Source organism: Lissotriton helveticus, chromosome 6 (assembly GCF_964261635.1).
Source record: "Lissotriton helveticus chromosome 6, aLisHel1.1, whole genome shotgun sequence".
Taxonomy (NCBI): Eukaryota; Metazoa; Chordata; class Amphibia; order Caudata; family Salamandridae; genus Lissotriton; species Lissotriton helveticus.
Window position 1 is genome coordinate 214,986,606 of NC_136067.1, and position 12,039 is coordinate 214,998,644.

At 47.5% G+C, this 12,039-nt stretch overlaps 1 protein-coding gene across 1 annotated transcript in view; it reads left to right on the top strand.

The window, feature by feature from the left end:
- Positions 1-12,039, top strand: part of CDC5L (cell division cycle 5 like) — a 253,054-nt gene that overhangs the window by 74,103 nt on the left and 166,912 nt on the right. The window contains exon 6 of the mRNA XM_078647614.1: positions 6,729-6,947. Within this exon, the coding sequence (XP_078503740.1) occupies positions 6,729-6,947 (219 nt within the window). The remainder of the gene's footprint in view (positions 1-6,728; positions 6,948-12,039) is intronic.

Genomic DNA, 12,039 nt, shown 5'->3' on the forward strand with positions numbered 1-12,039 from the left:
AACTGTAGCACCACTTCAGGGCCCGAGACCTCCCCATCGGGATGGCAACGGCTGGGCAGAACACTCAGTCCTCGGAGACCGCCCAAATCAGAAATCACTAGAAGTCAACAGGCAGCACTGACCGCAGCCACGGAGGCCCTCGCTGGAGAGAGCTCCACCACCAAGTGAAAGCCCGGGAGTTCCTTCCTTTACTGGATCCTCTCAGTGCATCCCTGCTGACTCTGGGTGGGCGGTGGGGAGGGATGCCCTTCCTTTTGGTCACACTATGGACACCAACTGGTTGATTGACCAGTCGTCCCGGGACAACGGACTATCTTTATTGACTATACGGTTCAAACAGTTCTTGTGTTCGGCGAGGGTTGGGGATTTTCTTTCTGTTTGTGTTTTTGAGTGGTTTTGGATTTGGTTCCTCTCGTCCACCTTCCCCTCCTTTCCAGTTCGCTTGGCCCTAATGAAAGCGAGTTGATACCCTCTTTCCCCAGCTATGTACACCAGAGAGGCTGCTGCTGGATATGGTATAGCCGGTTCTTCTTATACACGCTAGATGCCACACAAACCACTTAGGATCCTAACACTCAATGTCCGGGGCCTTAACAACCCGATCAAACGCAAGGTGGTTCTCCACTATCTGGAACAATCTGCCGCAGACATATGCCTCCTACAGGAGACACATCTCATTCCCAAAGACCACCATAGCATGAAGTCCCGTGCCTTTCCCACACAAATGTTCTCCTCTAACTCTACTAAGACAACGGGGTTGCCATGCTTGTGTCCTGCTCCTTTCACGGCAAAGTACTTCAAAAGGAGGTTGAGATTAAGGGCCGTTTGCTTACATACCAGTTTCTAGTAGCGGAGGTCTCCCTTATAGTGGGTTCCGTTTACGCCCCGAATGAAGGACAGGACCAATTCTTCCTCGCAGCACTCACTGAGGCGACGGCCAACACAGAGCGACGCCTGCTACTGGGGGGGGGGGGGAGAAACCTGGTGTTTGACAACCTCACCGACCGTTCTTGTCAGCGCACATCCCAGGTTGGGCCCTTTCTCAGGCTGGGCTAGCCTGTGTCCGGGAGTTGGGACTCACTGATCTGTGGCGCCACTTTCACCCTCACAGTCTGGCTTATACTTACTACTCAGGGGCTCATAAAATGTACGCCAGATTACTTCCTCAGCTCCAACCCGCTGCAGGCGCTTGCAACTGACACCGAGATACTTACAGCATCATTATCAGACCACTCTCCAGTCATGGCATCCTTTCAGTTTCGGCACATCAAGCAACCATTGCGACACTGGCGTGACACACTACTACACCAGGCCTCCACAGTTGACCAAATCAAAGCGGCCATCTCAAACTATCTTGCCCTCAACGCTACCTCGGACACATCCCTAGCGACACAATGGACTTAAAGCCGTCCTACGGGATAATTCATTGCCATCTCGTCATCCAGTAACATAGAACGTAGTCGCAAACGAGCTGAGCTCACTTAGAGGGTTGCAGAACTGGATCAGATGCACCAACGCACTGGAGTGGCCAGAGCCTGGCGCCAACTTTGTGCGGAACGGAAGCAACCCGCAGCACTAGATCAAGACAAGGCCGAATATGCGGCTCTCCGTCTACGTCATTCCTACTACACTGGGGGCGATGGATGCGGCCGTTTTCTAGCCCTCAAACTGTGGGGAGCGCGGCAGCATCAAGGGGTGCAGACCATCCGACATGCGGGGGACGAGCTTACTTCGGATGATGCAGCCATCGCGGAAACCTTCCGAGACTTCTACGTGGCACTTTACTCGAGCGACCCCCTAGAAGCACTCCACTGTTCAGACTAATTAGAGGCTGCACAGATACCTGCTCTTAACCAAGCACAGGCAGACCATCTCGATAGGGAGAGAAGAAATTATTGTGGCGATCTCCCGCCTCCGGCTCGGTAAATCACCTGGGCCAGAGGACTATTCGGCAGCCTACTATAAAACTTTCTGTGCTCAAGTGGCCCCCTTATTACGAGATTTATTTAACACCTTTGCCCAAACTGGAGCCATTCCTGAGGAAATGCTGGAAGTGTCCATTGTAGTCATCCCAAAGCCCTGGAAAGACACAACAGTCTGCAGCGCATATAGACCAATTTCCCTCCTAAACATAGATATCAAGCTCTACACGAGCATACTCGAGGCTCGCCTAGCGCCTTACGTGCCTTAACTGGTGGAAACAGACCAGATGGGTTTCATACCACAAAGACAGACAAGTAATAATACAAAAAGGGTCCTACACCTTATTTTAAAAAGCCTCTCGCACACAGGGGGAATATATGTTATTGGCCACCGATGCAGAGAAGGCCTTTGATAGGGTACTCTGGCCCTATTTAGAACAGGTCCTGTTGAGATTCGGCTTTGGTGAGAAACTGCGCACGCAAATATTGAACTGCTATCGTTCGACCAAGGCCACAGTTCGAGTGAACATTCAGACATCCTCCAGGTTCCCCATAAGTAGATGCACGAGGCACAGGTGCCCTCCCACTCCTCCTCTTTACGCTTTATATGGAGCCGCTTGCGCTGAGGGTCAGACACCACCCTCTCATAACCGGGATCAAATTCTGTGGGGGATGTCCATACCATCAACCTATATGCAGACGACATTGTGCTCTGCCTCACTAGCCCGATCCAGTCGCTGAGGGCACTCTTCATCGAATTACACGTTTTTTTGCGCAGGCCCTGGGGGTTTAAAATTAACATGGACTAATCGACCGCTCTTAACATTTCTCTTACTCCACACACGTTGGCTCCTATACGAGAAGAACATCCCATCCAGTACTTGGGGGTGCAATTAGACTCTACATTTCAAGCTACTGGCACTGCTAACTACGATCGGCTTCGCACCCACATCCGCAAAGAATTAGGTCAGTGGAAACATCATACCTTCTCCTGGTTGGGCAGGATAGCGGCCACAAACATAAACATGACTATACTACCCCAGATTCTATACCTTTTCCAGATGCTTCCTCTCTGTCCCCCTGCTGCCTGGATTCAGCAAACTCAGTCAGACCTAGCACACTTCATATGGCAAGGTTCAAGCATGCAATAGCGATTTTGCCGCCTGAACGGGGGTGGGGGGGTAGGGATCCCTGACTTACAGCTCTATTTTTACGCCTCACAGCTCTGCTATTTAATGGAGTGGAGCCGCCTCGAGTCCGAGAAGCTTTGGTTGTTCCAAGACCAGGCAGTTGCAGCTACCCCCCTGCAGGGTTTCCCCTTCCTCCACAAGACACATAGGCCACCTAACCTCTACGCATCCTACATTACGAGCATGACTATGGAGGCATGGAACCACACTGCCACTACCCACGAGCTGACGTCCTTTCCCTCCCCCTAACGCCATTATTTAATAATCCTGAATTCCAGCCCGGCATGGACGCTAAGGCTTTTGCAAACTGGTGCCCCACTCCTTGCAGATCCTTGGGTCACCTGTTTGATCTGGAGGGAATCATTCCATTTCCGCAACTCCGGACAGACTATGGTTTCCCGGAAACGGAGAGACATACGAGAAATGGCTTGTTACCAGAAACTCTGACAAGAAGCTCATTTCTGACCTTTACAAACACTTGTTAGCCACCACAACACACTCACATACAAGGCGGGGCGGGCATGATGGGAACGGGAGCTAGGCCGGTCTCTCACCCATAAGGAATGGGACAATATCTATTATAGGGCTCGACACTCAGTGTACCACACAGGCCTTACTGATACACTGACTAAGGTGGTTACCTATTGGTACTATACGCCGGAGCGCCTCCATCACTTTGATCCCCATCAAAGTGCTCTGTGTTGGAGAGGCTGTGGGGAGGCGGGTGCCCTGGAACACCTTTTGTGGAGTTGTGACTGCATTCAACCATATTGGTCCCAAATCCTTGACGAAATAGATTCTCATCTTGACACACAACTACCACGCTTCCCAGCCTAAATCCTCTTGGGCCTACCCAATCCGTTCATGAATCCTCTAAAATCCTGAAGGGGCCGTCTGATCGCCTGGGCGGGCACTCAGAATATACTGGCGCTCCCTCCAGCCCCCACCTCATTCTGGATGGCTACAGAGACTCTGGCTAGTACTAGGGATGGAGATGCTAACTCTCACTCTGGCGGGCAGGGGGTCCGAGTTCCCGGAGCTGTGGCTAACATTGCTTATAACTGAATTCAGGGAGCTGACTTGCCCCGCTACCTCAGATTTCTACGCCTCGCTGACAGGCAAATCCCACAGGAGGACTCTTCACGTAAAGTTAACAGGCCACGATAATTCTCAGCATGTTCCATGATCCCTTTTTTTCCCTTTTCCCGTTTTGTTTTTGGTGGACGAGAGGGGGTAGTGGGGGTGGAGGGTGGTAATGTTGGGTCTCTTTTGTTGTGCTGCTTTTTTCTGCTCTTTTTAAATATTTTCTCTTGCAGACCTACTCCGTGCATATTACCTTGTTAATGCCCTTAATCGCGACACTTGGTGTCTGTATTACATTGTACCTGGGAGCTGGGGGTCTTCCTCCCTTTCTGTTCTGAAAATCAATAAAAGATTTAACCATAAATAACATGATAAATCTGATGGCACAGCTTGTGCATTAAATGTAAAATCTGAAACAAAGGCCTTCTCCATGTAGTTCTAGCTACGACACCATTTCTTAGAAGTATTCCGCACCCTTTACCTTTCCTTTCCAACCCTCAACATGGCCAGTAATGGGAGGATGAGTAAAACGTGCCTCTCGTATGCAAAGCCAATCTGCATCCTTAGGGAAGTTATTTTTGTGACTTGTTGGCTGAGGACAATAAGCTATGGAAATTCGAAAGTTAGGATAGGATAACTGATTTTGCACCATGTTCAGAGTATGTTCTTATACAAGGAATGTAACATGGCTTTGGAGAATGCCTTTATTGTTCTTATCCGAAGAAACAAGTATCAAAATGTGTGCCAACAATCACTACAGAAAAAGATTTAGTATAAAGTGTGTTTTTCAAGATTTTACCAAGCCTTAACCGGGGTAATTTGGGATTCTTGATGATAGCCATAAAACAGATATTTGTATTGGACTACATCATGTCCTAAGAAGAAAATTCATTCTGAATTAATATGTTACTAAAAACCTCATCTAATTGTCTTTTACCATGTTTAAGCCCAAGCACAGAAGTATGTGTAATACTTATTGGGGATTGAAAGCTGTAAACTTTTCTTTGCGTGCATTAAAATAGACAATGGGTACTGAAACTCCAACTTTTTCCCCGTGGCCAAAAACTGTGATCATTGGTGTAACCAAGGGCCTCATTGATGCCAGCAGGGTTCGGCTCGGGGTTGCGTCGGGCCAGTGAAGCATGTACATGGTGTGGGCTGTGACTCATGTAGTTAATTTAAAGGTTTCATTACACACTACCCCCTAAATTAAGCCCAGAGTCTCTATCAGCTGTATCAGAGTTGTTCTACATCTCCCACACCTTGGAGTAAACCGCATCAGTTTGCTAATGCTACCTTTTGCGAGTTAGGTGTACAAAGGAAGTTACTGTATTGTGTAATTAAACTAAATTAGACTCTTTGGCCTCACAATCTGTGTATGCCTTTTGTCTCTTACCTGTTAACATCTGAGTGCTAGGCTAAGTGAGAGTGCTATAAATAATCCTTGATAATCACCCCCACCCCCAAAAAAATCCAAGAAGTGAGAGCCACTGAGGTGGGTACACAAGAACACCCAACCACCTCTACTAGATGTGATTCTATAGTATAAACGTTTTAGCCAATGAACTTAAACTTGACGTTTAATCTTGGCTTTACCACTTTGCTAATGCTGCTTGTGAAGTCTGCATTAAAAGTCTGGGCAGGTTCCACGGCCTAGTGGCTCTCAGTAAGAGTAGTCCCACCACCAGAACCACTAACACCCCAGTTGCGTTATGAGGAAGACAGAACATATGGAATCATAATACATGTTTTTTTATTAATCCAAGCCTTCCCAGTGAGCAATTGTGTGCTTTTTGTCTAATTAACTGTCAATATGTAATAGAAGTGTGCAAGTCACAGAAGGCTTAAACAGGCTCTGACTGAGCTTGAGGTTGTCTTGGATTCTCTATCCCTAAATATTCCAAACCTGTGTGTGAGTTGTCCTTCACCCAAGCTCTAACCTAATGCTCCAAGAATTAAAGGGAAAGTATAAACTTTAGATGTTAAATGAGAGCGAACGAAAGTGATACTGATCTTGTGGCTTCCCTGTTTGACCAAGTTGTGTGATGTTGGGGAATTGTTTTATTTCACGTTGCCTCAGTTTTATTCATTATAACTTTCGAAAGCATAATCCAATACCTAATATCAGGATGTGTGCAGTACAAAAACATCCCTTGTGTTTGATTTATTAGACCTAGGCGAATTGAGGGTGCACATGACAATTAAACTTGCCTCTTGATTCACTAATGGCATTGTAAGCAGAGATGAGGGAAAGGGGATGAATGTTTCTACGTTTAAACATGAAGGTCTTCCTAAAATAAGTGATGCTCGAAACCTGCACTTCTTATACTTTTACTTCAGATTACTTGTAAATAAATGACTGCTTAACATCTTTCTAAATGTTTGTGGTTAGCCTGGTAAACAGTGGTCAAGTGCTACTGTTCTTCAGAGGGCCACATGTAATAATCAGACAGGCAGCAAGCAGCCCTCAGGGCTTACTGTGGTATTCTGAGACAAACCTGTGCAAATCTGATTGTTTATCTTTTTTTGACAGGCGTCTTGCTGCGCTTCAGAAGAGGCGTGAACTTCGAGCCGCAGGAATTGAAATCCAGAAGAAAAGGAAAAAGAAAAGAGGTGTTGATTACAATGCTGAGATCCCATTTGAGAAGAAACCAGCTCAAGGTTTCTATGACACTTCTGAGGAAAACTACGATGCACTGAATGCAGATTTTAGAAAACTGAGGCAGCAAGATCTTGATGGGGAGTTAAGATCGTAAGTTTCAGCATAAAGATTTTAATTGACTTATTTTTGTAAGTGCCCATGCTTGAATATTAAGAATTCTGTAGAAGTTGCAACACCAGATTCTTCTTGATGGCCAACCATGTTCGATGCGAGGGAGGATACCATCTCCTGAAATCCCCAAACCGGAAATGATTGAGAAACTCCTACTGCCTACTGGGGAGGCCCGTTGTGTAAGAAATGTGATTCCGGGTTGGCTGCAGTATGGACCCAGACCATGCAGGAACCACCACTCTCGTCAGGGTTAGCTAAATACACTCTAAAATGTAGTCTGTGCTCACCCTCTGGTAGTGTGGTACAGAGCAGTCAGGCTTATCTAAAGAGGCAATGTGAAAAGCATTTGTGCAACACGCCCACTCAGTAATCCAATGAAAACACCTCAAAAAGACTCTACTTAGGTTTAATAAAAGAAAATAATATTTATCTAAGCAAAATTAGACAAAAATCCAATAAGTAGAAGTCGAGATATGAGTTTTTAAAGAATAAACGAAAAACAGTGGTTCGAAGTCATGAGCTGTCATCAGGTTACTTATGGTTGCAAGAGACCGGTGCAAATCCAAAGTTCAGGCCGACTGCAATCGGTGGCAGGCTTGCTATAAGATCCAGACTGGCCCTGCTGAAGAAATACCTCTGATGGAGGTTTTGTCCACGTCAAGAGCCTACTGCGTTAAGTCACACAGAGGGGGTCCGCGTCGTTGTCTAACTCTGTTGCAGTAAATGCAATGTGTTGTCGCCGAGCTGCCCAGGCTGTGGAACTGCTGTCAGGCAGCCTCTATGTCGGTGTCGAAGGACGATGCAGCAGAATTACTCACACATTCGATGCAATGTCGGGTTTTGAAGAAAACTGGTGCAGAACCCTCTTCTGAAGCCCTTGGAGGGGGCACCTCAGGCAAGGGTAGGACTCTTAGAAGGTAGAGTCCAGCTGCACCAGCAGGATTGTAGGACGTGTTTTGTGCCCCTGAACCTTCAGAGAACCGGAGGCAAGCCAGCAACTACTTGAAGATCACTTGGAGGGAAGGCAGAGTTCAGCTCTTCTCCCAGCAGAGCCAGGGAGCAGCAGGCAGCAGGGCAACAAGCAGAAAAGCAGCCATTCCAGAAAAGCAATCCAGTTGAGTCCTTTAGACAGTACAGTAGTCCTTCTGACAGATGTGAATGTAGATGAGCCTCATCTTCCTGTGTTTGTGGCTGTCTAGAGGGAATGCACTAAGTGTAGCTGTCATCCAACCCAGACGTGTGTTGGAGACCGGCTGCAAAGCGCACAAGAGAAATGTCCACTTTTTAAAAGGGGCCTTTCAAAAAAAAGTAATGCTGAATCCAACTTTACCATTAAGGAGGATTATGAATTACCATTCCAAACATATGAAACATGAAAAAGCTACTCTTCTTTGATCAGTTATTACAGCAATTCCCAATGCTAACCTATGAGAAGAGTAGGCCTCACAGTAGTGATAATTGAATGTAGCTGTTTTTCACTACCATGACATGTAAAACTTAAATGCACCACCTTTTACATACACAGCACCCTGACCACAGGGCTACCTAAGGGCCTACCTTAGGGGTGACCTATGTGTAATAAAAGTGGAGTTTAAGGCTTGGCAAGTGATGTTAAATGCCAGATCGAAGTGCCAGTAAACTGCAGACACTGGCCTTGCACTGGCAGGCCTGAGATATGTTTGAAAGTCTACTTGTGTGGGTGGCCCAATCAGTGCTGCAGGCGCACTAGTAGCATTTGGATTACAGGTCCTGGGTATATGGTAGACTACTTTACAAGGGACTTACAGGTAAAGTAAATATGTCAATCAGATATATTCCAATGTAACCTTGTTTTAGGGCAGAAGCACATGCATGTTCGCACTGGTCAACATTGATAAAGTGCTCCAAGTCCTACAGCCAACAAAAATGAGGTCAGAAAAATAGGAGGAGGAAGGCAAGGAGTTTAGGGTGACCCTTCAGAGAGGGCCGTTTTCCAACACGTTGCCTTTAGGACAGTGATATTGCTCACTCCGCAAAAGACGCACATCACCACACTTTGATAGAAAGGAGATTCAGTAGTTTCTCTCGCTCTCTTCATGAAAACAGAGAGGACGTGATGCTCCATTACAGAATCTGGGCAGAACCAGGAACCCATATGCTGTTGATCTTATAGACTCATCCACTACACACTCTGTGCTTCCTGTAGTCAGTGGAGATGATACTTTTTTTTTTATGCCGATGGCACCATATGCTGGGTACCCACCCCAAGAAAAGTAATAAAAAAAAATACAATGGGTCAAATATTGCATTTGACAGCACATTTATCACATACATTTTCTATAACAGTCCTTTTTAGGGATTCACAGTTGTGGTCCTACAGCCCCTCAGATCCTTTTCTCCTCAGTCACGTAGTACTGAATCCCTTCCCCATACACTTCAGTCTCCTCAAGTTCATCCATGTGTCCTTCAAGCCTGGTAGACCTCCCCAGCACCTCCACCCCTCCCGCTGTAGTGCTCTTTGTTACCTTGAGAGGTGCATTTGTATGTTGCTTGTGTACTTATTCCCCCTAAGCTCACCAGTCTGAACTCCGCCCATGCTCTACAGACTGTAGCCTCCTTGTCTCCTTATGCTCCTTAACCCTTTGTATTTCTGAGTGACCCCACACTGTGTATCAAATTCCCTTCACTTTCCAGAAGCCTCAATCAACCCTTCTAACCCTCTTCACCTGCCACTATACTTCAAAACACCTTAACCTCCCTGCCACTCACCAAAGCTGTAGGTTCTTCGAATGGCCCATTGACTGGACTGGGAGACAGCCTTCCCTTTGTTCTGCTTCATTACTTAGCCATTTTCAGACCAGTTGCTACACTTTCACAACCATCAGATTCACTCTCTCACTCTGCCTCACTCCCTATTTAACTTCTTCTGTTTTTCTCTATCTTTTACTCTCCCTCACTCTCACCAACCATCTCTAACTCTCTCCAGCTCTTAGACTGCTGTCTGTTTGTGTTCTGCTCCCGCTCCTCAGTTTACAAAAACTCAGGCCATGGATTATGTACCAGCTCCCTCCCTTTGATGTTCTAGTATTGTGGCACCTTCAGTCGCACATGCCGTGCGACTTTCAGATTAAGTACTGACCAGCAACACTCCATTAGAGAGCTGTGAAGCCTTCTTAAAGGCCTGCCTCTGTTTCTGTACTGTTATTGCTGCAATAACTACATACTTGAACCATATTTATGATAGAGTAATTGGTCCATTTTCAGATCAAATGACCATTGCAGTAGGGCAGTGACATGCCACTCCATGCCAACATAACAGTTGTTTGTTTCTATGTAACTTTATAGCGGGTCCATGACAGAGAAGGATTTATTTTTAAATGTGAATATATTTTTGTATTAGTATGTGAAAGTTGTTTCATGCATATCATGTATCATTTGTGTAGTCGTGCATTTAAAGATAATCTGCTCAGCAAGACAGGGTATCTGTTGCCTTTATACACGTACGATATTTGAATCATGTGACCTTTTTGTCTTTCTAAATGCCCACGGTCATGAAAATGTGATTATGAGCACTACAGGTTTTTTGTGCAAACCTGGGGGAAGAGGGACTGTGCATCAGTTCTGTTAGTTCAGACACTGTGTGTATCCTAAGAAACATATGGTTCGAGGCATGTGGGCTGCTAAATTCATATCTTATGCACAGATCGCCGCCTAGTGTTGGGTCCGGATGATTGCACATTGTTGTCCTGGAAGAGTCTTCGAAGTATCACGAGATAGGTGGCTCCTCCCCTGGACTACAGTGCGCATGGGCATCGACTCCTTCCCCAGATAGTTTTTTTCCGCCATTGGGTTCGGATGTGGTTTCGACGTCTCCGTGTCGGAACCGAAAACAACTTTGTTCTTAAGGCCAAAAGGCCTTCGTTACCTGCGTCGGTATTGTTTGCGTACGGTCTCGAGCGTCGTCCGACTCTCTAAGCCGGACATCTACGGAGTCAAGTAACTCTTCGATCGAGGCCCTCTCGTCGCAGCAAGACCCGACGAACTTAACATGGAGCGGAGCCCGTTCAAGTTCTGCCCCGTCTGTGGATCCAAATATCCACATATCGATGTGCATCCGGTCTGTAATAAATGCCTATCACCGGACCACAACGAAGAAAACTGCATGGCCTGCTCTAAGTTCAGGTCCAAGAAGACGCTCGAGCATCGGCGCGCGGCGCGCCTCGAGGCCCAGCGAGCGGCGCAGGCACCCGACGACATATTAGACGACCCCGCGGAAGAAGGCGGCAGCCATCATCTCCAGATTTCACCACCGTCGACGGAGGTCCAGGCCGATCCCGAGGAACATGTCGAGGAACAGGGCCACGACCTTGAATACGTCGAGGAGGTAGGGGACGACGAAGAAGTTTATGGGGCCGCGGAAGATAGCTCAGAGGAAGAGCTATGCCCCGAAGTCTACATTATTGAGGCTCAGGTCACGGGATCGCCACTCGGCCTTACCCACGACCCTGCACCGCTATCCCCGGCCCCGCCTTCTGGCCCGGCCACGGACACTCAAGCGGAGCCGCCATCTCAGATATCGAAACCGAAACCAAAACCTTCGGATCCGACGGCACCAAAGATGGCCGACGTCCAGCCAAAATCGAAACCGAAACCTTCGGAATCGACCAAACCTAAAATGGCCGACGTCCAACAAAAAGTATCGAAGCCTGCTCCTTCATCGGCTCCGTCGCCCTCAGGCCCACCGAAGTCGAAGCAGGCTGTAGAGTCGACAGCGTCGCAAAAGGTGCGGAAGGAACCATCCTCTAAGAAGGCTGTCCATCAAGTGTCAAGCACGGTTGTTCCGGCACGGACATCTAAGTCTGTTGACACGCCTTCGGACGCTCCTACGGCGCCGTCAAGTAAACGCGCAGTCGAATCAAAGTCGACTAAAAGCCACAACCCGAAGGCCGCAGGCACTACGGCAGCAACGGCGTCGGCGCCAAAGACTCCAACGGAGCCGCGACACGTTGCAGCCGAAGATTCGTCGAGGCAAATCTCGACCACACCGAGGGAGTCCGACGCCACCGAACATCGGCCGTCGGTTACCAAACCC